This window comes from Homarus americanus, unplaced genomic scaffold, assembly GCF_018991925.1.
Source record: "Homarus americanus isolate GMGI-L3 unplaced genomic scaffold, GMGI_Hamer_2.0 scaffold52806, whole genome shotgun sequence".
Taxonomy (NCBI): Eukaryota; Metazoa; Arthropoda; class Malacostraca; order Decapoda; family Nephropidae; genus Homarus; species Homarus americanus.
In genome coordinates, this window is record NW_024720773.1 from 932,329 (window position 1) to 960,238 (window position 27,910).

Sequence of the window (27,910 nt, forward strand, 5' to 3'; positions counted from 1 at the left end):
ATCGCCGACAGTCCTCCCGTATACGTTTCGACTGTTAACGCTCATAGGAGCGTTATTGGTTTGTTGCTCTCTTCTAGCTTATCTTACTGTGGCGGTAACAATCTCTGATTGTGTGATTCATTGTAACACTAATGTGCTGTTAATCCTTATATCATGTGTAGCAACCACAGAAAAATTAACAGAAATACATATTTAACCCACAGAACTAAAACCAGATAATGTCACAATATTATATACTATACCGTAGTACTACATTTAATCACCCACATATGGTAGGAATGGCAGGCACTCTAGAAACTGAGGTGCCGTATAGGAATTTCGCATACTATGAGATACAACGAAATCGTGTAAATACTCATAATTTTTACTACTATCAGAGAAAGTGGTGAGAAGTGGTATAATACAAAACCTCAACCAGAAAAAATGAAACATTTGTAACATAGGATAGTTATACAATACTGTACTGTATTACGCATAGGTAACTGAGCTGCCGGAAAGATGTGAGTTAAGAAACGAGCTATATCTCTATAATATATCACAATACTGTCTATGATAAGAATAGGGGGTTGACTGGGGGTAACAGGTAGTAAAATTCACAATGCAAAAACATTGTCAGTGTTATTTAAAACACTGTAGCAAAAAATTTCAACAGAGGAAGAGTGCTCGTTTAAAAGAATGTAATGAATCTGTTAGGAAAGGAGCAGTTTCGATTTGCAAAGGGAAGACCATCAGAGCAAACAGCAGGAGTTGTAATGGGCCATACTCCAGTCATAGCTATGATAGTCATTATGAAGACCTCAGAGAGAACACGAGCAACAATCAGAGCACTTCATGGAGAAGGCCTGAGCAATGGTGCGATTGCTAGGTGGCTCGGTGTTTCCAATCACACTGTAGCCTTATGGATGAAGCACCACGACGATACAGGACAGATCCTGCATCAACTTGGAGCCGGGCGGCCTCGCTGCACAACGACTGCGCAGTATAGAGCAATAGCAGCTATCATCCAAGACAGACCATTTATCACTGCCCCAGCATCCGACAAGACCTCCATGCCCATATACCCACAAAGAAGCCACACCAGACTGAGGTAGACATGGAAACGCGGCTGGAGTATGTGTTAGAGTATGCAGAAAAGCCAGCTTGTTTCTGGGAAGACGTTGTGTATTGAGACGAGAAGACGTTCAGCACGGATGAGATGACTACAATAGCGCGTTTCTTCTCAGCTGAGAAAAGATGCCCCGCCCCCTCCTCAAGAGTTACAGCTGATTGGCTGTTGTAAATCTGTCCGATTTCGTCCTGAGTAATGATGTATTTCTAAATGAGTTTATTAACAATTGTTGGGATAACCATTTCTGACGAGAAATATATTAAACTAAATTATATAAAGATACATACCTTCATTATTTCAAACAGGAACAAGTAGGAAGTTTATCAGAAGTATTATACATGAATGAACTGTTAAACTCTGGTAGCAAATTCACGCTTTTAGAGGAGGCATTTAATATATAATACTTCGTTTTACCTACAATAAGACATACAAGGACAAATTACATATCAGTTATAGTACATTACGCATAAACAACATTTTAAAAGAACAGAATCACATTGAAATATTACACGGCCGTTAGCAGAGGCGGGAAAAATATGAAGTAGTTCGCAGTTATATATATATATATATATATATATATATATATATATATATATATATATATATATATATATATATATATATATATATATATATATATATATATATATATATATATATATATATATATATATGCAAGCAAATCACTGTAGGTGCGCGTGATCTAGGTATATGCTGATAACCACAAGGAAAGAAGAAAACACGAAGTTCCCAAGCGCTTTCGTGTAATTCACATCTTCAGGGGTGAGTACAGACTAGAGAGAGTAATACAAATCAAGGTGTATATATACAGAGGAGGGTGAGACCAGGTCCACAATGGTCAGGTATTAGGTAATGACCCTACTAATCTTTAAATAGCACACAACGGTTGGTGGTCAGGTCAGATGGTCAAGTGACCCGGCCTTCTCACCTGATCACAAATCTTCTTAATTACAAAATTGTCCAGCTTGTACATGCCGTTACTCAAATTCATGTTGAATGCTTCGGTATGTTTAATAAGACTAGATTCTATGATGTTCCTACTATACCGAAGCATTCAACATATAATCAACGACCTCACCAGCAAGGAATCGAACCCTCGACCTACTGGGTGGGACTAGGGAACGCTTACTGGCTAGGCCACAAGGACACTAAAAGCAGTTCTAGACTCTGTTATATTTCACACAAAGTCTGTTCATCGAGCTGATGGTGCCGTGAACCTCATTGGGAAACTGCCCGTGCCTCTTATGTGGTGTCAGTAGCATTTTACCGAATCCAGCTGGTATGAAACGCGAGGTACATATATATACTTCATTTTTAGTCCATATAACACGCGGACTTTGAACATATAATCAATGACCTCACCAGCAAGGAATCGAACCCTCGACCTACTGGGTGGGACTAGGGAACGCTTACCGGCTAGGCCACAAGGACACTAAAAGCAGTTCTAGACTCTGTTATATTTCACACAAAGCCTGTTCATCGAGCTGATAGCGCCGTGAACCTCATTGGGAAACTGCCCGTGCCTCTTATGTGGTGTCAGTCGCATTTTACCGAATCCAGCTGGTATGAAACGCGAGGTACATATATATACTTCATTTTTAGTCCATATAACACGCGGACTTTGAACATATAATCAACGACCTCACCAGCAAGGAATCGAACCCTCGACCTACTGGGTTTGACTAGGGAATGCTTACCGGGTAGGCCACAAGGACACTAAAAGCAGTTCTAGACTCTGTTATATTTCACACAAAGCCTGTTCATCGAGCTGATGGGCGATGGCGTTCCTAGTCCCACCAGTAGGTGGGGTTGATTCCATGCTGGTGAGTCGTTGAAAAAAAAAAAAAAAAAAAAAAAAAATATATATATATATATATATATATATATATATATATATATATATATATATATATATATATATATATATATATATATATATATATATATATATATATATATATATATATATATATATATATATATATATATATATATATATATATATATATATATATATATATATATTTAGCGGTCGCATTCCAGCGTTTCCACGTTACCCGCGGTGCCTTGCCAGAACCTAACATTTCACATTTTAGCGATTCGCTGAGCATATTCAGCAGAGAGTGTCGGCCAGCGGCCTTCAACCCACCCCAGATTTTCCCCATGCGCCACGCGCCACCCGCCCGCCTGCCTGCCTCTCCCTCCTCCTCCCTCCGCTTGGGCAAGCGGCGCGGTAAGGTTGCGCAGTGTGTCTTTGTTGCGTTATCACTGACGTCATATGACGTACAAGACCTGTGATTGGCCATGCATCCCTACCCTCCTCTGCTGCTAGCTGTAATTGGCTTAAAGTATTATGACGTGTCCACCCGGGGCAGGGAGGGAGGGAGGAGAGACGATGCTTGACCTAGCCGCGACAGTCTCATCCCTCAAGGCCACTCCGTGTTAACGCGCATCCATTGTTCCGTAAAATGGCTTCCGCCGGACCACCACCCCCAGAGAAAAACCTTTCCTTACCTGGACCCAGCGGCACTAAGCCAAAGAGGACACGACGTTCCTTAAGCTACGAGGTGAAGTACCAAATTATTCAAGATTTGGAGAAAGGAACACGGCAAGTTGATCTCGCGCGCCAGCATGGCGTCAACGAATCTACGATCCGGACTATAAAGAAGGATTCAGCCAAGATAAAGGAGCACATGAAGATCACAAAGTCTACAGGTGCTTCTATGATCAAGTATTTTCACAACCAGGTGCTTCTCAAGACAGAAAAATTACTTGTGAGGTACTTGGTGCGTCAGGCGCGACGAACATGGCGGTCGACACGCGCTCTGTGAAGGACTACGCACGTGAACTGTACATGGCAGTGGCACGAAAGATGGGAACTTCAGAGCCCAAACCCTTTACTGCTTCCTCTGGGTGGTTACAGAGGTTTAAGATCCGGAACAAGATCACCAATATAAACATTGGTGGTGAAGAAGCGAGTGCTGATCGTGCTGCGGCTCGGGAATTTCCTCCGTTTTTACGTGAGATTATGGAGGAAGGACAGTACACCGACGACCAGGTGTTTAACATGGACGAATCTGGTCTTTTCTGGAGAAAACTACCTTCCAAGTCCTACATTGTGAAGAATGCCAGCAGGATTCGGGGCCGGAAAATGCAGAAGGAACGCATCACCGTCCTGTTTGCCACCAATGCCTCCGGTACCTGTAAGCTCAAGTTATCGGTGATCCACACAGCCCGCAAGCCGCACGCCTACAAAACCATGGACATGACCAAGCTAAATGTCCACTGGCTGACAGCACGTAAGGCATGGATGTTCTCTACACTGTCCCTCTCCTGGTTTGATGACTGTTTTGTTCCCGATGTAAAAAAATTCTGTGAGCAACAGAATGTGCCATTTAATATTTTGTTGCTGCTGGACAACGCACCAGGACACTCGCCCCTACTCTTAGATCGTCACCCCAATGTAAAAGTGGTCTTCCTTCCTCCCAACACTACGTCTATATTACAGCCCATGGACCAGGAGTTGATTTGCAATGTGAAAGCTGCATTCTCAACAAAAAAATTCCAGCTCCTGAACGACTACACCAACACCAGGGAAGAGTTGCGTGACCTGAGTGACACCACCACCGATAGCAAGAGCGACGAAGATGAGGAACAATGGTTAGAACAGCAAAAAATACTCTTCAAACAATTCTGGAGAGTATTTAACATCAAGAAAGCTGTGGACATCTTGGTGGAGTCATGGGATCAGCTGTCTATTGCTACAATTCGTCACGCATGGAGACATGTGTTGCATGGAATACCAGGTGAGAGGAGGAGTCAATCTGTGACTGGTGAGGTTCAGAATGTTGCAGTAGCAGTGGACCTTGCCAGAGAAGCTGCGCAGACTGTTACAGTTCCAGGCTTCTCCGAGACCACCAACGACGACATCCTGGAGGTGATCAGAAATCCTGAAGTGACTGCCGACGAGATGTTGGAAGAAGAACACGTCAGTGAAGAGGAGGAAGAAGGTGCGTCAGTCTCCGAAGAACACAGTTTAAGTCATAGTGATATTAAGGGTGCCATGGAGTTTGCAGAGAATATTAAGTCCGTCCTTTCCCGCGACAATGACGATGACCGCTATGAAGTCTTCCATAACCGGCTGGTGCAGGCTATGGAGCCGTACATCACGGTGTATCACGACAACATCAACGCCAGCCGTCAGCAAAGCATAACAGATTTCTTCACCCGCAACCCACCACAGCCAGCCCAAGCCAGTGATAGTGACAGTGAAGTTGACTTTGAGGGATTTGTCAGGGAAGCCCTGACAACTGTAAGTGACAGTGATGATGATTCACCTAGTAATGGTGATTCACCTGAGGGCCAGTAATCTGCCCTCTGCCTCGGAACCAGCCTCCATCCCCGTATGCCGACCCATCTCTTCTACTACCGTAAGTGTTCCACAAAATTTTTCGTTTTTTAACCTATTCTTTATTTTTCCTATGTTAACCTTTATCTTTCCTAACCTAACCTCTTCTATATTACTTGTTTTTTCATACCATCATAAAGTTAAGATAAAATTTTTACTACAACATAGTTGTGTGTCGTCAAAAAGTGGAGTTTGGGGATCGGCCTGGACTCTATTTCAATTAATCCCATATGTTATGTTATTCACTTTCCGCGTTTCTCACTTTCCGCGGGACCCTCTGGGTTACATTAACCGCGTAATGTGAGGACCAACTGTATATGTGAGCAGACATTTTCGGTAATGAAGTCGAATAAATTAAAACTTAGATCTGCAATGACTGATGATCACCTCGAACAAGTCCTTTCCATTGAACAACGGAGGCATCACCTGACTTCAATGGTCTGGTTAGCAATCATTAGCGCTGTCATTCATCCCACTGAGTAAGTTAAATATTCTTATCAACATACGAACAACTTCAAATATTACATAATTACATATTGGTCTTTTGACTGCTTTTATTTACTTATTTTTAACCATTAAAACTTAATTTTATTACGTTTTATTTATCAAGAAGAACCAATATTTATTCAATTTTATTAATTTTATTTATCAAGCAGAGTGCAGCAGTGACAACAAGATCAATTCTGTTCTATTACGTTGATGTACTTAAAGTACTAAGTATACTGCACCTTAACTCTATATTATCACTAGTAGTATTTATACAGTATTAGTATTTGTATTAGCATTATTATTAATAATAAAAGAGACAAGCTAAGCAGTGATGTATTTATTTACCCAAAATATCTATGTATGTTACTTAATATTTTCTTTACAACCTATATATACGTATACGTGGCTTTACTTTGTGCAAATATTATGCATTTGCATCTATATTAAGTCTGCGGCCCGCAAAGTGTACCATCATTCATGAAGTGGCCAGTCAATCAAAATAATTGCCCACCCTTGCTCTGGTCACAACTCTGCACATGGGCGGCACAGATAAGATGATCGTGTATGCACAGGGATCTAGGCAGCAGTGCAATCCAGTTTTGCCTGTGTAACTGAGCAGCCTTTTTGAGGAGCCACTCTGCTCACCCCATCATGGGGAGAGGGCTAGAAAAGGTGCTCTAAACATAGCCTGCCTAAAAACCAACATGACTGGGCAACAAACACCGAGGAAGGTCATCCTGATGCGGTCGAAAACACAATTATAATCACAGAACAAAACAAAAACAAACTATACAACCTCTTATAGTCGATGCATGGAATGTCAGGACCCTTTTGACTACTACTACTACTACTACTAATAATAATAATAATTAACGTCCAAAAATCCGGACCCCCCGAGAATCCGGACTTTTTGAAATCTCAAACATTATTTTTTAGCTGGCTTTTGTGAATGTGCGCATGCGTGAGCGCCACAGCTGCACAGCGACAACAAGCGACCACGCGGTCGCCACTTTAAAACGAACAATCAAACTGTGACAACGTATGTAATTTTGAGTCCTACTCTTTCCATTTACAGAGTACTGTACAAGCCCATAATAATGGCTACTAAAGTAGATAAACTTCATTGTGTGAAGAGAAAGAACAACACGTTGAAATTGAGTGACAAACTTGAAATAATTAAGAAACTAAAACGTGGTGTGAGCAATACTGTTCTAGTGGAAACATACGACATTGGAAAGTCTACAATTTATGATATAAAAAAGGCAAAGAATAAAATTCTAGAATTCACAGCTTTTTCTTTAAAACTGCTCGTTTTGATAAATGAAGCATGCTATATTTGCTAATGAATACACTATCAAAATGTACCTGTTCATCTCTTCTTTATTCCTCCTTAAATTTGAATTTTAAAAGTACTGCCTGAGAATCCGGAAAATCCGAAAATCCGGACCGACCCAATCCCCAAGCAGTCCGGATTTTTGGACTTCTACTGTATATTGAAAAAGTTCTGCAGCCCGAAGGCTGAAAATATACATTAGTCAAAAATTACTTATTACATACAAAGACATGGGGTGGGTGAGTCGTTTAACAAAAGCTTTCATTACTGAAAGGAGAAGGAACATGAACTGCAGTTGATGGCCCGGGCTGGTCACTTGCCATACTGTGTGATGTCACGAAGGCCACGTGGTGTAGTGACTCGTCCGTAGGTGTTGATGTAAAGGACCTCCAAGGTGATGGAGACACCGGGTGGTGTGGGGTGGTGTCACAGTACCTCATTCTCTGCTAGGTGGTGCTGTGCTATCTCGTAGTCATGTGTAAAGCCAGCCAACTGTTGTTCCCAGGGTGGAAGTGATAACACTGCCTGATCAGAAGATAGTGGTTGGTCCCAGGGGTGCTTATCTCACTAGTAGGTCGCAGCTCTCACTGGTACTGTATAGGGCTGAATTCACTGACTTAAACACTGTTCATCACTGATACCACTTTTTTCCAAAACGAAATTGTCACTTTTGATTATGTTGAGATCCCAGTGGTGAGGATGGTTTGAAGAGAGGGACAAATGCACGTCCTGAAATAACTAGCCTTGTAGCAAAGGAGCTGGCAAGATATATCATCGAAATAGCAGCCATTAGTGTGTCCCGGCTCCCAGACAAGGGTCGACTCACAGAACGGGGGTCTGACTATACCTTCTTCTGGAAGGGTAAGCCTGCTATGGAGAGATACCACATTTATGGAGTTGGCTTTGCCATCCGCCAATGCATCCTACACAAGTTAACTAAAAACCTGTTGGGATCAACGAGCGCCCCATGACGTTCAGAGTCCCACTGAATCACTTACATCATGCCACCTTCATCAGTAAATGCGCCCCAACACTGGATGCAGAGAATGATATCAAGGAGGCCTTTTATGCCGACCTCGACAGAGTGATAACCTATATCCCCAAAAAGATAAGGTTGTGCTCCTAGGTGACTTCAATACCAGAGCTGGCAGGGATGCTGACATTTCGCAGGGAATCATAGGGAGAAATTGACTAGACAACGGTCTACTCCTCCTCAGCAAGTGCGCTGCACACAACCTCATTATCAGTAATACAGTCATGCGGCGGTTAACGTCCGACCGAACAACGTCCGATCGCATATACGTCCATGCACCCCCCTCCCTACCCAAAAAAAAAATCCGTGACGCCTGCTGGACCACCACTCCACGACCCCCTGACGGAGACACGACGATCCTCCCCATACTGATCAGATATTATGTGTTAAAGGAATATGCTTCCTTCCTTAGGCTTTTTTTAAGCATTTGCCTCCAGGTGTAATGTTAACCTACATCTATTGAGGATAAAATCTTTCACCTACAAATTGACAATAACACATTTGCTGTAATCAGACATATCTAGTTGCCTCAACAATTGCAACCCCAGTTGCAATTGGGTTTGCAATTTCAAATTCTGTGGCATTACTAAGAATAACGAAGTCTCTAGTGCACTCTAAGATTAAGAGAGAAAACGGAGGACTCAGGCATCCTGATGTGAGAGAAAACGGACTCGTATGATGGGGGACCAAATAAAAAAGCATAGCTACATGTTTTGTGGACTACAGTATTAAGCATACCCTTTTCATCACTTTGTAATAAACCTAGCCATGCCTATGTGTGTTTATGATATTTACCATAACATTATATATATATTTAGTGGGTCTAAATGGTCGTAAAATGGGAAACTTGGGGTTGGGTCTTGGGTGCCTGGAACCAATTAGAATAAATCCCATAGGTTCTGTACTTTCGTTATCGGCGGGGCCCAATTAGGCGTGATAACCAAGGGATGACTGTACTGTACTGTATATACTTGTGACACTGGCCAGTTGCTTCTGGTGTTATGGTACAGGGGTACCAAGTGACAGCACTTGGATCCCGCTTCCTCTATCAAGGAATAAACAATTAAAATTTAAATTGAAAAAAAAAAAAAACATTCAAATAATGGGACGTAGCGAACCTAAATGGCCCTAGAGCGGGCACAGTCACGTATGCATCGCGTATTCTTATAGATTGTGCTGCCAGGCGTACGTTATCTAGTGAATTTAGTCAATATTGTACAGTAACAATGGACCTAAGTGCAAACCTGTATTGTACATGCACTAAATGATTACGGTACTAAAATTGTTATGTCTATTGCAAATATAGCTTGTTTATACAGGTATTCAAATAAATTACTATCTTACAAGAATCCAAGCTATGTAAGTTATATTCACCCAGGTCGTTTGGGTGGCAAATTATTAGAAGAGCTTAGTCACTCTTAAGTAATGATAAATAAACATCCAGGCCTTCAGCACCAACTGTCAAATCTTATCTCAAATAAATAAAGACACTCTGTCTCCTCACCTCACGCTCGGCTGGCTACCTCCCTCCCTGTGTTCCCAGACAAAAGATTGGTGATTTCTTTGTTTATTTTATATAATATATCAGACTAAAGTTAGGAAAATATAATTTGCATTGCCAAAATCCTTGCAAGACAGAGATTAATTTAAATGTAAGCGTCATATATTTTGCTCAAGATATAAAAAATGTAGTACATTAGTGTACAATACTGTAGTACATTTTATAATATAAAGTTTTTCAACTGTATTTTTGGGTAGATTTACCTAAATATCTTCATTTATTTTCATCCATTTACATGCACACACCATACTAAAAGAAATAATAGAAATAAATGACCTTAGTGCAAAGCTGGAGTGCACATGTACTGTACTAATTTGATTACAGTACGAAAATTGTTTTGTCTAGTGCAAATTATAGCATGTTTATATTCAAATTAATCACTATGTTACAAGAATTCCAGCAATGTTAATTATATTCACCCAGGTCATTTCACTGGCTTTTTATAAGAGAGAAGCTTAGTCACCTAAGAACTGATAAATATACACGAGTTAGACCTGGGCCTGTGCCAACTGTCAAACGTACTACCTCCCCTCCCCCCATGCCCCCTCGCTCGCTCCCACCCTCTCTCTCCCCCATCTGCCCGACGTTGCTGGAATCCTTGTAAAACAGTGAATAATTTTAATATAAACGTCATGTATTTTGCACAAGAGATAAAAATTAATCACCTGTATCACATTACAGTAGTGATTTAAGAATAAAAGTGTATATGTACGTATATAGTATTCCACATATACGTAAGTATAAATACAAAGTTTCTGTGATGATCGGACAACGTCCATTTCGGTTAACGTCATGTTTCCAAGAACGTATCTAGGATGTTGACCGGCGCACGACTGTACCTCGTTTAGGCAGGCCGAGAAGGTCAAGGGTTCGTGGCAACACCCACGATCCACACACTGGCATTTCTTTGACTTCATTATTGTCAGAGAAAGAGATCGCCGAGTTGTCCCCATGACCCGAGCCATGCGTGGCTCAGACCACTGCCACACTGATCATCGACTCGTCAGAGCCAAGCTCTCACTTCACGTTGCCCCAAAATGGCCAAGGCAACACGCCTCCAGAAGAGTTCTTTAACACGAAGCATCTGGAAGATTCAGCGATAGCACATGATTTCAGAGAGCAGCTCAAACATGGGCTGATAAACAACCCGACAACCAACAACCCAAATCCCAGTGCCGAAAGGAGAATTCTCTACACTGTCATGACAAAAACCTGCAGAGATAAATGTGCTGCTTTAGCTGATTGGCAGAACAACCCTCAGTCTCGGACCAAAGCTGATACCTTCTGCTACGTGTGTCCGCCATAAGTTTCTGTTCTGGGTATGAAATACCTTGGTTCAGATGGTGCGTGGTTGGCTTGAGCAGTTTCACTCATTGCTCGCCCACACTGACTGAGTCATCATTTACGTATTAAATTTGTTTTATTACTTTGTGTATTTATTGTATTATGTTTGATTGTACAGTATTATGTTTGTAAATAGGTTAGATAAGGATAATTTAGATAAAGTTTAAGTTTGGCCAATCCGGATAAGATATGTCAGTATTTGGTGGTAGAGAGGTGAAGTCGGTGACCTACTGGTACACTGTAGTCAGTCTAGGCACAGCTGTCTTAAGTTAAGTAGTATATCTCTCTCTGGTGTTTTGGGAGTTGGCATTTGACTATTGAGAATTGTTTTGCTTGATATTGATTTGTGTGATATTGTTGGACCTTCAGTCTTTACTCAGCCACTTCCAAACATCTTGTCGTATAATTATTGTTAATTATTTTATTTTATGTATATACTGTATGTGGTGGTAGGAATAGTTAATAAATGTTCATAATTTTATTTACTTGTTTAGGTTTTGACCTGTTAACTTGACCTTTGTTGGGAGAACTTGGGATTAATAATATAATAAATACTGATATATTTGAAAGATTTAAGTGATTTGTGTTTATGTAAAGATCTACCCTATGGTCATAACACCCTCCGCAAGAAGAAAGCGGTGGCCCAGCGAGTACTTCGCAATCTACAGAACGGCTGGTTTAAAAATAAAGCATGTGAAACACAAAAATTTGCAGATCAACACAAGATGCAAAATTTTTTCAATTCCACTAAAACATTTTATGAGCCAATCACTCATGGCATATTCTCATCCAACAGTAACTCCCTAATTAAAGATGAAGAAGGCATCCGTCAGCATTGGAAAGAGCACTACCATTCACTGATCAACCGAAACACCAATGTGGATGTCCTGAATACCCAGTAGATCCCTCAACATCCAGAGCTGACCCACCTCAGCTATCCTCCATCCCTGGATGAGGTAGCTACTGCCATCAAACAGATGAAAAATAACAAAACCTCAGGGCTTGATGGAATCCCACCCGAGGTGTATAAAGCAGGAGGACCTCTGTTCACCAGCTGTCTCCACTCTCTCCTGGAGAATATATGGGAAAAGGAGGAAATCCCCCAAGCTCTTAAAGACGCCTCCATCGTAAATATTTACAGCTCCTCCCCAACTTACGAACTGCCTCAGTCGTACCAAAATTTTGTCAAATTACATATTTTCGGGTCCCAAAGTCAGTGATAGTTCTGTGTACTGACAAAATTTTTGTTTGTAATTCACTCTAAAATGGCTGGCAAGCTTAAAAATTAGAGTTTTGTGGTGCTGAGAAGAAAAAGAGACACCCATTTTAGATTTTCTATGTATTATTTTCGCATTTTCGACTTACGACCAGGATTTGGGTCCCTAACCCCGTCGTAAGTGGGGGAGGAGGTGTATAAGAACAAGGGAGACCAGTTAGACTGTGGCAACTACCGTAGGATCTCACTAATGTTCATAGCTGGTAAGAGTATCGCCCAAGTCCTCCTAAACAGACTTCTACCTGAGGCGGAAAACTTCTTCCCAGAATCTCAATGATCTTTGCTGCCCGCCAGATACAGGAAAAGTGCAGAGAACAATGTCGTGACCTGTACATGGCTTTCATCGACTTAACCAAGGCCTTCGACTCGGTCAACAGGGAAGCCCTCTGGTGGACTCTCAGCCGTTTCGTCTGCCCACCAAAATTCATCGCCATTGTGAGGCAACTCCTTGATGACACAGAGGCATGGTAGATGATGCAGGTGGCCACATATGCTGTGATTTTCCTAGATAATTTTATATATCTCGGCATTTCCCAAGTTATACTATACAGTACAGTAAACCCTCCAGTTTGGCGACTAATTGGTGCCGAAAAACCCTCGCCAAACTCAGAATCGCCAAACCAGAGGGCTTAATCCAATGGGAAAAAGCCTAATTGGTACCGAGGGGCCAGCCAAAGTCTCAATTTTGTCCTATTTTACTCACATATAACCTATATTTTATTGCTGAAAGAGAATGAATAATAAGTTAATCAACAGAAACATAGAAAACCAACCTTAAAATTGTAAGTTGAGGAGCTTAATGTACACCCACTAAAAAATTATTGGGCATCCTTACAGAGTGATACAATATGATACGGGTGCCGAATAACTTCTTAGCGGGTGTACAGTAAGCTGGTATCTGAGGCTGGGGAAGGACGGCTAATGTCCGTCGCCCCCCACCCAAGCCTCCCCCCTCCTCCACCACTAGATCAAAGCCTTCAAAATTAAAGTCCTTTGGTAAGCTCAATCATATCCACAGTCTTTCTCTTATCCTCAAATGAGTTCTTTTTCACATTCTTCCCAACTCGATACTCACGAGAATTTTTCGTCTTTGTTTTTACCCCATCATTTGAACCGCCCGGGTGCTCAGACGGTCTTTCACCACCACCACTATCATCCCCTCCAATACCCCCAGGTACTTTTAAGGCCTTTAATCCGTGCGAGAACACCATGCCAAGCGAGAAGGAATAAAAAAAATATATATATACACAAAGGCCAAAGTCACTCAAACAAACAGCGGGAATGTGGATTGACGCAGTGAAAATGACTTCCTGAACAGCTGACTGGCACTTTGTGCTTGGTAAATACTCACCAATAGTATTAAGTGAGATTTATCTTGCACTTATTATTCTACAATTATTAGTTGTGATTGCATTTAAATTCAAACTCTCGCCAAAGGTGAGGGTTTGGTCACCAAAATGGAGGGCAGGGTACTTTGAACTTTGACCACTAACTTCGAATTCACCAAACAGGAAGTCGCCAAACTGGAGGGCTTACTGTAATACATTCTGAGACCATATCCATGCCGAGTTATATGAAATTCCAAGTTATGAAATCCCAAGTTATCGAGGGTTTAGTGTATAAACAATTGCTTGTTGCAAGCATAATTTTGTTACTGTGGGTATCACCAGGTAGTATAACTTCTCATCCACTTTATCTTTGGAAAATATTATAACAAAAAATAATTTTAAGTGGTAGTGGTCTTGTGGCCTCCCAGGATGACATAGCTTAGGGCCTCAACATGGCTTAATCTGGCCCTGATAAGAAGGCCAGTAATATGAGACCACTAATACCCCACCCTACCTCCACCTGACATTGTATCAGGTCAGTTTCACGAGACCCACTAATCCCCCACAGCTCCATGGGAGTGAAAAATACCAGTCTTTGCTGTAACACACAGCTTCATTCATGCTCATATCATGTAGATTTTCAGTTTATAAATACAGTATATTTATATAACCAAACTTTTAGATAAAGTATTGTTGATTATTTTAGTAAAGAAATTGAGTCTCCAACATAATTAGAACTGCACTGAAAGACTCCAGTAGATTAGACTCAAAAAAACATTCCCTAGCACCCAGAAACATTTTTGGGATGTCTGTCTATGTAAGAGGTCTAGTTTAGACACTTGGAAACTTTTCCCGGTAACCGAAGGAGATTCCGGGGATAAGGAATTTTTCCAGGTTTAAGAAAGTCGTCTGGTTACCTGGAAATCACCCGTCCCCGAAAGTGCTCTGCACCAACTGTTCTGGCTAACGGGTACTATTTAATTTATATTAAGCTATTTCATATGTACGCATAAGACTCAAACTTAATTAAATGTACAGTCGGCCACAGGAATATGTATACACACTGTAGCTATAAGGTCCGAAAATGGTCTGGTAGAGTTGAAACTGCACATCCTGACACATGATGAAACTCAGCTCCCTCCCACCTGTTATCTCCAACTATTTTCTGTTTCCCCTTCTTTATTCTTCTATTTACTCCTCCTCCTTCCTTTACTAATCCAAACATCAGTAAAAAAAGGGAGGGTAAGAGAAAAAGTGGGGGAAGAGGAGGGAGTTGTATAACTGCAATCCCATTCGGCAACAAGTTTACTACCATTGGATACAATATATGACTTGTACAGTGAACCCTCACTTTACGCGGTCAATTGAACCCACGGAGGCCCGCGTAAAGCAAGAAACGCGTAAAGTGAACAACATAACATATGGGATTAAATGAAATAGAGACCGGCTGACCCCCAAACTCCACTTTTTCCGACACAATACCTATGTTCTAGTAAAAATAACATCTTAATTTTATGATGGTACATGCACACAATTAATACTTAAGAGAAATAGAGAAGTACAGTCGCCAAGTTAATGTCCATTCAAATAATGGACTCAACTCCCTCCCCCTCTTCTCACACTACACTCGCTGGCTCTTCCCTCTCTGAAAAATGTTTGGGGGAAAACCACTAGATTTTAAGGTATAGTAATAAATAATACCTCAAACTAAAGTTAGGATCATATAATTGACATTGCTGGATTCTTTGTAAGACCAAGAATATTTTGAATATAAATATCATATATTTTGCACAAAAGATAACATATTTACTCAGAGTAAACAAAATACTTAAAGTAGATCTAAAATTTGTATGTCTAATGCAAAATCTATGATGTTTATATTCAAAATGATCATCAAATTGTAAGAATTCCAGCAATGTAAATTATATTCTGGCCCGGTAATTTGTATGAATTTTATGAGCTAAAACAAATATCTTCAATAAATAAACAAAATATACTTACCGAAATACTATCTGTCAATCAAAATACCCCACCTCCCCCCCTCTTCCCACCTGCTCCCTGGGTCCCTCTCTCCCTCCCTACCCCTCACCCCCACCTTCCCTCCCTACCAGAGAAATGATTGGGCTATAACAGTATATTTACATTTTTAGTAATAAATAATACCTCAGACTAAAGTTAGGATAATATAATTGACATTACTGGGTTCCTTGCAAGACCAGGAATATTTTGAATATACACTTCATATATTTTGCACAAAAGATAACATATTTGCTCTGAGTAAACAAAATACTTGCATTAGATCTAAAATTTGTATGTCTAATGCAAAATCTATGATGCTTATAATCAAAATGATCATCAAATTGTAAGAATTCCAGCAATGTAAATTATATTCTGGCCGGATAATTTGTATGAATTTTATGAGCTAAATAAAAAAATTATACTTCACCCGCGTATATGAGTAGATGCACCGCGTAAAGTGGGAATTCCGGTTCTGGCAGGGTACCGCGTAAATGTAGAAACGCGTAAAGTGAAACCGCGTAAAGCGGGGGTTCACTGTAATATAAACACAAGACACAAGTAAAACATTTACAACAAATATATTTATAACATATATGTAGGAATAAAACATAAATTACTGGTCATTCTGTAATTTTGTCTGTTCTGTTCAGAACAGTATTACCGGATATTTTGTCTCAAACACAAACTATAGGTGTTTACTTATTCTTGTGGCTAACTGTACAATACAAGCCTTGTTTAGTTAGGCTTTGACAAGTGTTATCTATGGCCATGGAACCTAGCCCCCTATTTCCCATAAGCCTTTAGTCTTGCCAACTGCGGACTTACCAAACACAGACCTTTTTCAGGAACCTAACCCTCGTGGCTGGCGAGGGACAAACATACAGTCATTCCTTGGTTATAGCGCACTTGGTTATCGCGATTTTCGTTATCACGCCTCCATCAAAATCTGCACACCTGCCGTTATAGCACATTTTTCAGGCCGAGAATTTGGTTATCACACATTTGCCTCCAGGCGTAATGTTAACCGCTTGGTTTACCTACATCTATTGAGGATAAAATCTTTCACCTACAAATTGACAATAACACATTTGCTGTAATCAGACATATCCAGTTGCAATTTCAAATTCTGTGTCATTACTAAGGAATAACAAAGTCTCTGGTGCACTCTAAGATTGAAAGAAAACGGAGGACTCAGGCATCCTGAAGCGAGAGAAAACGGACTCCTATGACGGGGCACTCAAATAAAGAAAGCATAGCTACATGTTTTGTGGACTACCCACTGTACAGTATTGAGCGTACCCTTTTCATCACTTTGTAATAAACCTAGCCATGCCTATGTGTATTTCTGATATTTACCATAACATTATATATATATTTAGTGGGTCTAAATGGTCGTAAAATGGGAAAGTTGGGTTTGGGTCTTGGGTGCCTGGAACCAATTAGAATAAATCCCATAGGTTCTGTACTTTTGTTATCGTGTTTTTCATTATCACGCACTCGGCGTGGTCCCAATTAGGCATGATAACCAAGGGATGACTGTACTACCAAGCCTTACTCATTGCTTTATCTATAGTGTTATGACGGATCAAACCAAACACTACAGGTAAACTTGAAACAATAGATCTAGGTATTGTGATAGATCAATCACTGAAGACAGAGCAATAAATGGGGGCTGTAGTGAAAAAAAAAATTAGGAATTATATAGCAAACCTTGGCATACAAAGATAGAAAAATGCTCCTTATAATTTATAAATTTCACATACATCCCAGTCTGGACTACTGTTTACAAGCATGGAAACCCTACCTCCAGATGCCTAACTTCTCTAGAAAAAGGTACAACACAGAGAGACTAAGATGATTCTGGAATAGTGTCAACTCCATTATCCAAGTAGACTGAGGGCTTTAGGACTAACAACTCTTCAGACAAGGCACAATAGGGCAGATCTCTTTAGAGATATTCCAAATCTTCAAAGGGATGGAAAACGTGAACCCAGATATTTTTTTTTCTACGAGTCACCAACCACCAACCCAAAAGGACATAACTACAAGCTAGCCAAGTTATTATACAGAACGAACATAAGGAGACACGTCTTCACACAAGAGGCTGGTAGACCTATGGGACAGTCCACCAGCCCAAGTATTGGAATCAAAAACAATACTGGTTTCAAAACAGCTCTAGACAAGACTATCAAGAACAGGCCAGCGGCCTCCTTCCCTTCTGTATGGCCACCTCTAAAGGGTGGCCTTTATGTTAACTGAAAAAAAAAAAAATAAAATTAAAATAAAATCTAAAATGCACAAGGCAGGATGACGACAATGATGATGATGATCAAGATAATGAGGCAGAAAGCACTTACCACCAGGATGGCCAGCTGATACAGTATAGTCTTGATATACGCGGATTTTGTTTATGCAGTGCCTTGCCAGAATGAAATGTTTCAATTACGTGGAAAATTTCATCATTTACACGGAGAGCGGCTGGAGAGGTCCAGATGCGCCGCGCCATTTTGTATTCACGCGGTCCATGCTTGACCATACGCAGGAAGCAGCGCGGGTATGGGTGCGCAGTATGTCGCTGTTGCGTTATCGCTGACGCCATATGACGTATCGGACTGTGATTGGGCCACGCATCCTTACCTCCCTCCCCCGCTAGCTGTGATTGGTTTAATGTAATATGACGTGGCCAGCCACGGGTAGGGAGAAGCTACTGACCTAGCCTGGCCAGTCGCATTGTTCTCAGTCACCGCGTATATTATTCTCTCTTGTGCCCGCTAATCTGTTCAACAATGGCTTCCGCTGGACCCCCACCACCCCAGAAAAACCTTGAACTACCTGGCCGAAGCCACCCCAAGCCTAAGATGATACGACAAGCTTTAAGCTATGAAGTTAAATACAAAATCGTGCAGGATTTGGAGAAAGGAATGAGACAAAATGATTTGGCGCGCCAGCATGACGTGAACGAATCTACAATCCGGACGATCAAGAAGGATGCCACCAAGATAAAAGAACACATGAGCATCACAAAGTCTGCAGGTGCTTCAGTGGTGAAGTATTGTCAGAATAAGGTGCTGCTCAAGACTGAGAATTTGCTGGTGAGCTACTTGATTCGTCAGGCAAGACGTAACATGGCGGTGGACATGCGGGCAGTGCAGGAGTACGCAGGTGAACTGTACGTAGCAGTGACGCGCAAGATGGGAAATGCAGAGCCCAAACCCTTCACTGCTTCCTCTGGGTGGTTGCAAGGGTTTAAAAGACGTAACAAGATTACAAACATTAACATTGTTGGTGAAGGTGCTAGTGCTGACCATGTTGTGGCAAGTGATTTTCCTCCATTCTTACGCGAGAAGCTATGGAGGAAGGACAGTACACCGATGACCAGGTGTTCAACATGGATGAATCCGGTCTGTTTTGGAAAAAGTTACCTTCCAAGACCTTCGTTGTCAAGTCTGCCAGCAAGTGTCGGGGCCGGAAATTGCAGAAGGAGCGCATCACCGTCCTGTTTACCACCAATGCCTCCGGTACCTGTAAGCTCAAGTTATCGGTGATTCACACAGCCCGCAAGCCGCACGCCTACAAAAACATGGACATGACCAAGCTAAATGTCCACTGGCTGACCACACGTAAGGCGTGGATGTTCACTGGTTTGTCCCTCTCCTGGTTTGACGACTGTTTCGTTCCCGACGTGAAGAAATTCTGCGAACAACATAATGTTCCATTCAACATTTTGTTGCTCCTTGACAACGCACCAGGACAACGTAAAAGTGGTCTTCCTTCCCCCTAACACTACGTCAATAATCCAGCCCATGGATCAAGAGTTGATATGTAATGTCAAGGCTGCTTTCTCCGCAATGAAATTTTGGCTCCTTTAATGACTTGACCAACACCAAGGATGAATTGCGGAACCTGAGTGACACCGATAGGGAGAGCGAGGACGAGGATCAAGAAGAAGAGTTGGCGGAGCATGAAGTTTGCGTCAGACAGTTTTGGAAGAAATTCAACGTCGAGAAAGTTGTTGATTTCTTGGTGGAGGCATGGGGTAGCTGTCTGTGGCAACGATTCGTCACGCGTGGCGGCATGTGTTGCAAGGTATCCCAGGTGGGAGGCAGAGGCAACCTGTGACTGGTGAGGTTCAGTCTGTTACAGTGGCAGTGGACCTTGCAAGAGAAGCTGCACAGAGTGTTACAGCTGCAGGCTTCTCAGAGACCATCAACGACGACATCATGGAGGTGATCAGGGATCCTGAGGTGACTGCCGAAGAGATGTTGGAAGACAATGATGTCAGTGAGGAGGCAGGTGGTGCAGCAGCCCGAGAACAACAGAAGTTAACACATGGTAATGTAAAGGATGCCATCAAATTTGCAGAGAAACTCAAGCTCATCCTTTCCAAAGACCATGTCAATCACTGATATGAAGTCTTCAATAACCATCTAGACCAAAGTATGGAGCAGTACATCAAGATGTATCACGAACACATCAACACTAGCCGTCAGCGTAACATCACCGACTTCTTCGCCCGCAACCCACCACAGCCAGCCCAAGTCAGTGATAGTGACAGTGATGGTGGCTTTGAGGGGTTTGTCAGGGAGGCCCTGATATCTGTGGTGGATAGTGATAGTGATTCACCTGAGGGCCACTAATCTGCTCTCTGCCTCGGAACCAGACCCCATCCTTGTATGCCGACCCATCTCTTCTACTAACATAAGTGTTAAACCTTAATTTTTCTTTTACCTAGTGCAGTATATTATTCTCTTATTGATATTTATCTTCTACAGTGAACCCTCGCTTTACGCGGTTTCACTTTACGCGTTTCTACATTTACGCGGTACCCTGCCAGAACCGGAATTCCCACTTTACGCAGTGCATCTACTCATATACGCGGGTGAAGTAAAAAATTTTTATTTAGCTCATAAAATTCATTCAAATTACCTGGCCAGAATATAATTTACATTGCTGGAATTCTTACAATTTGATGATCATTTTGAATATAAGCATCATAGATTTTGCATTAGACATACAAATTTTAGATCTAATGCAAGTATTTTGTTTACTCAGAGCAAATATGTTATCTTTTGTGCAAAATATATGACGTGTATATTCAAAATATTCCTGGTCTTGCAAGGAATCCAGCAATGTGAATATTATCCTATCTTTAGTCTGAGGTATTATTTATTACTAAAAGGTAAATATTCTGGTTTCTCCCAAACATTTCTCTGGTAGGGAAGGAAGGTGGGGGGTGGGGGGGAGGGTTGGGACCAACCGACCCAGCTGGCGTGAGTGTGAGGAGGGGGGGAAGAAAGGTGGGGTACTTTGATTGACAGATAGTGTCGTGAAGAATATTTTTTTTTTTTTTATTAACTGAAGATATTTGTTTTAGCTCATAAAATTCATACAAATTACCTGGCCAGAATATAATTTACAATGCTGGAATTCTTACAATTTGACGATCATTTTGAATATAAACATCATAGATTTTGCATTAGACATACAAATTTTAGATCTAATGAAAGTATTTTGTTTACTCTGAGTAAATATGTTATCTTTTGTGCAAAATATATGACATTTATATTCAAAATATTCCTGGTCTTACAAGGAATCCAGCAATGTCAATTATATGATCCTAACTTTAGTTTGAGGTATTATTTATTACTATACCTTAAAATCTAGTGGTTTTCCCCCAAACATTTCTCAGAGAGGGAAGAGCCAGCGAGTGTAGTGTGAGAAGAGGGGGAGGGAGTTGAGTCCATTATTTGAATGGACATTAACTTGGCGACTGTATTTCTCTATTTCTCTTAAATATTAATTGTGTGCGTGTACCATCATAAAATTAAGATGTTATTTTTACTAGAACATAGGTATTGTGTCGGAAAAAGTGGAGTTTGGGGGTCAGCCGGTCTCTATTTCACTTAATCCCATATGTTATGTTGTTCACTTTACGCATTTCTCGCTTTACGCGGGCCTCCGTGGGTTCAATTGACCGCGTAAAGTGAGGGTTCACTGTATATTAATTGTGTGTGCATACCATCATAAAATTAAGATACTATTTTTACTACAACGGAAAAAGTGGAGTTTGGAGGTCGGCCCAGTCTCTATTTCAATTAATCCCATATGTTGTTATATCATTTATGCGGTTCTCGTTTTACGAGGACCTCCACGGGTTCAATTGACCGCGTAAATGGAGACTATACTGTACTAAGTTTGTAAATAACTCGTGGTATTCTGGGAGGGGAGGGGGGGGAGGTGAGTGGGTACCATGATAGGGAAATCCTCTCCTTTGTGGAGGAAGAAGATCTTCTACACAAGCTGTGAGTTTTATCTATTAACATTTAAATGTTTTTTATTTTTATTTATTTTTATACATACAGTACACTAAGTTCTATGTAATTCGTAATGTTTTTCACCTTGCATTAGTTTATTTAAATTTTTCAAGCTTTTATTTTAATTCGGCAACATATGACCGAAGCTGTTGCGTCAGCAGGGACGTAATTACCAATCAATCAATCAATCATGGTGTTACCTGGGTCACACGTCTTTCCAGTCCAGTCAGAGCTCCCATTCACAGATTGTCATCACAATCTTCACTAACAAAATGATTATTGTCTTATGTTTAACATTTTGTTAACAAGTCTAGATACCATACAAAAACCTTTGGTGAAAGAAGATAAAAGACAACTTACTTTAGTTGATTTACAAAGTGTATATTGATGAGGGCACTTCTAAGAGGAGACACTTCTGCAATGTTGTTCAGGAGCCCAAGAACCTTTGTCTCAACAGCTGCATCTTGGGCAAACACATTTAGAAGCTGAAGAAACAAGTGCAGTCCTTTCTCAGCCAGGAACACCTCACACGTTACTGGTGACTCATCTGTACAAGTAAGGCACAGGTCAGTACTTGAGGATTAGTTATCATTGTAGCTGATCTATCTATTGTAGCTATCTCTTCACCTCCTTTTGTACTGGGTGAATCACAGGGAGGGAAACTTCTAAAAAACAGAGGAAATGGTGAGGCAGAGACACACAAATGGTGAGGCAGAGAGACATGAAAAAGTTTAGAGTATTAACTGGTGTATTTCTCACCGCTGTATCCTGACCCACAATGCTGATACTACTGTACTAATATATTCGGAAACCTGAACGTGGAATAGCAACTTGTTGGGATTGTCCCGTGTTAGGATTACCATACCTAAAATGTTACACTGAATTTACCACTTATAAAATTGTTCTATGTGTAGATATCATTATTACTAATTTATGTAAATGAGAAAATGGAAATAATCAATAAAAATTAGTTGGTAAATATGTTAAAATGTGGACAGTAATAAACTGAACATAAGCCTCTTCATTATACAGTACATGCACAGGCTGTAGCAGCTGAATTATGAACATATTTCACTCTTTAAAACCCATTACAGGTACAGTTGTGGAAATGTTTACCCCTGTGTAACCAGTGTCTCCAAACGGCACCGTCGCAGTACTATTATAACTATATATGAGTGACTGGGTATTGGTTGTGTAACGGTGGATGTGCTTGGTGGATAAGTTTGCTATAGGTCATATAGTTTGGCCATTTGGTGACACTGGTTACCACAGGGGGCGTACAAACACTTTTCTGCAACTGTACCATAACATGTGCTTTAACAGGGCACTACGCTCAACCCTCAGTTTTGTGTTGTCTCAGAGTAAAAATATAAACTATCATATTATTGATGCAGTACTGTGTTTACTGTCATGTCTGGGTTAATACTGTACGTGTCAGTCTTCTAGTAAGTAAGTAGTTTCGCCTTCACCGCCACTTAGTGTTGTGTTTACCGGTGTTTAAAATGAACACACCCATCAACAACCTACACCGACTATTCACGCAAGTGTGGAAAATGGCCGCAAAATGATGATCATGATGACAACGATAAATGCAGTCGTAATAAACACAATATACAGGTATCCCCCGAGATACAAAAATTTGCCTTTACGTACAGTACAAATTTCCAAAATTGGCACCTTTATTTCACGTTACAAAAGCTTTCCCTGCTTATATGAATTTGCGTCCCAGCAAAAAATTCAACTCTTACCACGCTCCCGGGAGTCGGCTGGGGCGGCCACATCCCCATAGCAGTCTCCCAACTAGTCTGAGGCAGGAATTATGTAATGGTTATTTTTAAACTAAAAATTTTGGGTATACAAGTGATATCCCCGTTAGCCGGAACAATTGGTGGAGACCACTTCCGTGGAGGAGAGATTTCCGGGTAACCAGACGACTTTCTCATAACCGGAAAATTCCTTATCCCCGGAATCTTTTCCGATTGCTGGGAAAAGTTTCAGAGTGTCTAGACATCTTGCACAGACAGACACTAGCCCACTTCCCTAGAACATTTCTGGGTGCTGGGGATGTTTTCCTTGAGTCTAAACTACCGGAGTCCGTAAATGCAGCTCTAATTAAGTGAGAAACTCCATTTCTTTACTATAATAATCCAGAATAGTTTATCAAAAAGTTTTGTTAAAAAAATAAATAAATCTGTATGATACAGGCATGAATGAAGCTGTGTGTTACAGCAAAGACTGGTATTTTCCACTCTCATGGAGCTGTGGGGGATTAGTGGGTCTCATGACCTGAAGATGTCTTGAATAAACACAAAATCTAAAGTATTTTTAGGGAGATTGTGATAAGTATAAGTATAAATGAGCAAAATTGTATCCCTTCAACATTACATTACATAACATTTTAAAATGTGGAGTGAGAAGCAAAAAGGTGTGGGTGATTAGAGAGATGGAGTGGTAAGTAGTGGTAACATGCACCAGTGTTGCCAAGTGCTCCTCAACAGCTGATGTTTATCTCACCCCCAGGCAGTCACACAACAAGACCCTCACTGGATGCTTGTTGTCATAATTCCTGTGTGTGTGTGTGTGTGTATACACACAGTGGTGTAATGCATCTAGTGTGGCAGCATTATGTTAATACAGTAAAGCCTCCGATAAGAACGGTTCGACCAACAACTTTTCGTATTTGAAACCCTAGTTAATTTAGGACCCAATTCAGTTTACACCCTTATTTCATTCGTATTTATGACCAAAATATAATAAAAATAAAATAAAATTAAATTTTCATACAAATACAGAAATGCGCCGGTTAACGTCCTAAATACGTTCTTGGAAACGTGACGTTAACCGAAATGGACGCTGTCCGATCATCACATAAACTCTGTATTTATACTTACATGTATGTAGAATACTATATACGTACATATACAGTATTATCCCGCTTTACGCGGTTTCATTTAACGCGATTTCTCATATACGCGGTGCCTCGCCAGAACCGAACTTTCATTTAACGCGGTTCATCTACTCATATACGCGGGAAGCGGCGCAGGCACGATGCGCACAAGGTCGCCCAGTCATCAAAACATTACCGAGTTCTTCACCCGCCACCCACCACAGCCGGCCCAAGTCAGTGATAGTGATAATTATAGTGAGGATATGGACTTATATGGGCTTTGAGGGGTTTGACAAAGAGGCCCTGCAAGCCTCTGTGGTGGATAGTGATACAATTGATACAAGTGATACAGGTGAGGGCCAATAATCTGCCCTCTGCCTCGGAACCAACCCCCCATCCCCGTGTGCCCAGCCATCTTTTCTACTAATGTAAGTGTTAAAAAACCTAATATTATTGATATTTCTCTTAATTATTTATTGTGTGTGCATACCATCATAAAGTTAAGATAATATTTTACTACAACATAGTTGTCTGTCGTCAAAAAGTGGAGTTTGGGGGTCGGGCCAGTCTCTATTGGAATTAATCCCATATGTTCTATTGTTCACTTAACGCGGTTTTCACTTAACGCGGTACCCTGTGGGTTCAATTGACCGCGTAAAGCGGGGTACAACTGTACACTTTTACTCTTAAATCACTACTGTAATGTGATACAGGTGATTAATTTTTATCTCTTGTGCAAAATACATGACGTTTATATTAAAATTATTCACTGTTTTACAAGGATTCCAGCAACGTCGGGCAGATGGGGGAGAGAGAGGGTGGGAGCGAGCGAGGGGGCATGGGGGGGGGAGGGGAGGTAGTACGTTTGACAGTTGGCACAGGCCCAGGTCTAACGCGTGTATATTTATCAGTTCTTAAGTGACCAAGCTTCTCTCTTATAAAAAGCCAGTGAAATGACCTGGGTGAATATAATGAACATTGCTGGGATTCTTGTAACATACTGATTAATTTGAATATAAACATGCTATAATTTGAACTAGACAAAACAATTTTAGTACCGTAATCAAATTAGTACATGTGCACTCCAGCTTTGCACTAAGGTCATTTATTTCTATTACGTTTCTTTTAGTATGGTGTGTGCATGTAAATGGATGAAAATAAATGAAGAAATCTATGTAAATCTACCCAAAAATACAGTTGAAAAACTTTTTTATAAAATGTACTACAGTACTGTACACTAATGTACAACAATTTTTATCTCTTGAGCAAAATATAACCTAATTGGCTGGGAGGGAGGGAGGGAAAAGGAGGAGGAGGAGGAGGAGGGGGGGGTTGAGGTGATAAGTTTGAGCCGAAGGTCTCTGTGTGTTTATTTAACAGTCCTACTAAGCTTCTCTCATTTTAAAATGCCAGTGATATGACCTAGGAGAATATAATTAACATTGCTGGGATTCTTGTAAGATACTGATTTATTTGAATATAAACATGTTCTAATTCGCACTAGACATAACAATTTTAGTATCGTAATCAAATTAGTACATGTGCACTCCAGCTTTGCACTAAGGTCATTTATTTCTTTTACGTCTCTTTTAGTATGGTGTGTGCATGTAAATGGATGAAAATAAATGAAGAAATTTATGTAAATCTACCCAAAAATACAGTTCAAAAACTTTTTATAAAATGTACTACAGTATTGTACACTAATGTACTACATTTTTTACATCTTGAGCAAAATATATGACGCTTATATTCAAATTAATCTCTGTCTTGCAAGGATTTCAGCAATGCAAATTATATTATCCTAACTTTAGTCTGAGATATTATATAAAAAACATAAAGAAATAACCAATCTTTTGTCTGGGAACACAGGGAGGGAGGTAGCCAGCCGAGCGTGAGGTGAGGTGACAGTGTCTTTATTTATTTGAGATAAGATTTGTCAGTTGGCGCTGAAGGCCTGGATGTTTATTTATCATTACTTAAGAGTGACTAAGCTCTTCTAATAATTTGCCACCCAAACGACCTGGGTGAATATAACTTACATTGGAGGGATTCTTGTAAGATAGTAATTTATTTGAATACCTGTATAAACAAGCTATATTTGCAATAGACATAACAATTTTAGTACCGTAATCATTTAGTACATGTACAATACAGGTTTGCACTTAGGTCCATTGTTACTGTACAATATTGACTAAATTCACTAGATAACGTACGTCTGGCAGCACAATCTATAAGAATACGCGATGCATACGTGACTGTGCCCGCTCTAGGGCCATTTAGGTTCGCTACGTCCCATTATTTGAATGTTTTTTTTTTCAATTTAAATTTTAATTGTTTATTCCTTGATAGAGGAAGCGGGATCCAAGTGCTGTCACTTTCTACCCCTGTACCATAACACCAGAAGCAACTGGCCAGTGTCACAAGTATATACAGTACAGTACAGTCATCCCTTGGTTATCGCGCCTAATAATGAAAGTACAGAACCTATGGGATTTATTCTAATTGGTTCCAGGCACCCAAGACCCAACCCCAAGTTTCCCATTTTACGACCATTTAGACCCACTAAATATATATATAATGTTATGGTAAATATCATAAACACACATAGGCATGGCTAGGTTTATTACAAAGTGATGAAAAGGGTATGCTTAATACTGTAGTCCACAAAACATGTAGCTATGCTTTTTTATTTGGTCCCCCATCATACGAGTCCGTTTTCTCTCACATCAGGATGCTTGAGACCTCCGTTTTCTCTCTTAATCTTGGAGTGCACTAGAGACTTTGTTATT

General features: G+C 40.6%; 1 protein-coding gene across 1 annotated transcript in view; it reads right to left on the reverse strand.

The window, feature by feature from the left end:
• The window catches only part of LOC121860890 (protein zyg-11 homolog B-like), a gene marked incomplete in the record, with an annotated part of 168,129 nt that overhangs the window by 44,217 nt on the left and 96,002 nt on the right, over window positions 1–27,910 (reverse strand). The window contains 1 exon segment of the mRNA XM_042358253.1: window positions 22,595–22,781. Within this exon segment, the coding sequence (XP_042214187.1) occupies window positions 22,595–22,781 (187 nt within the window).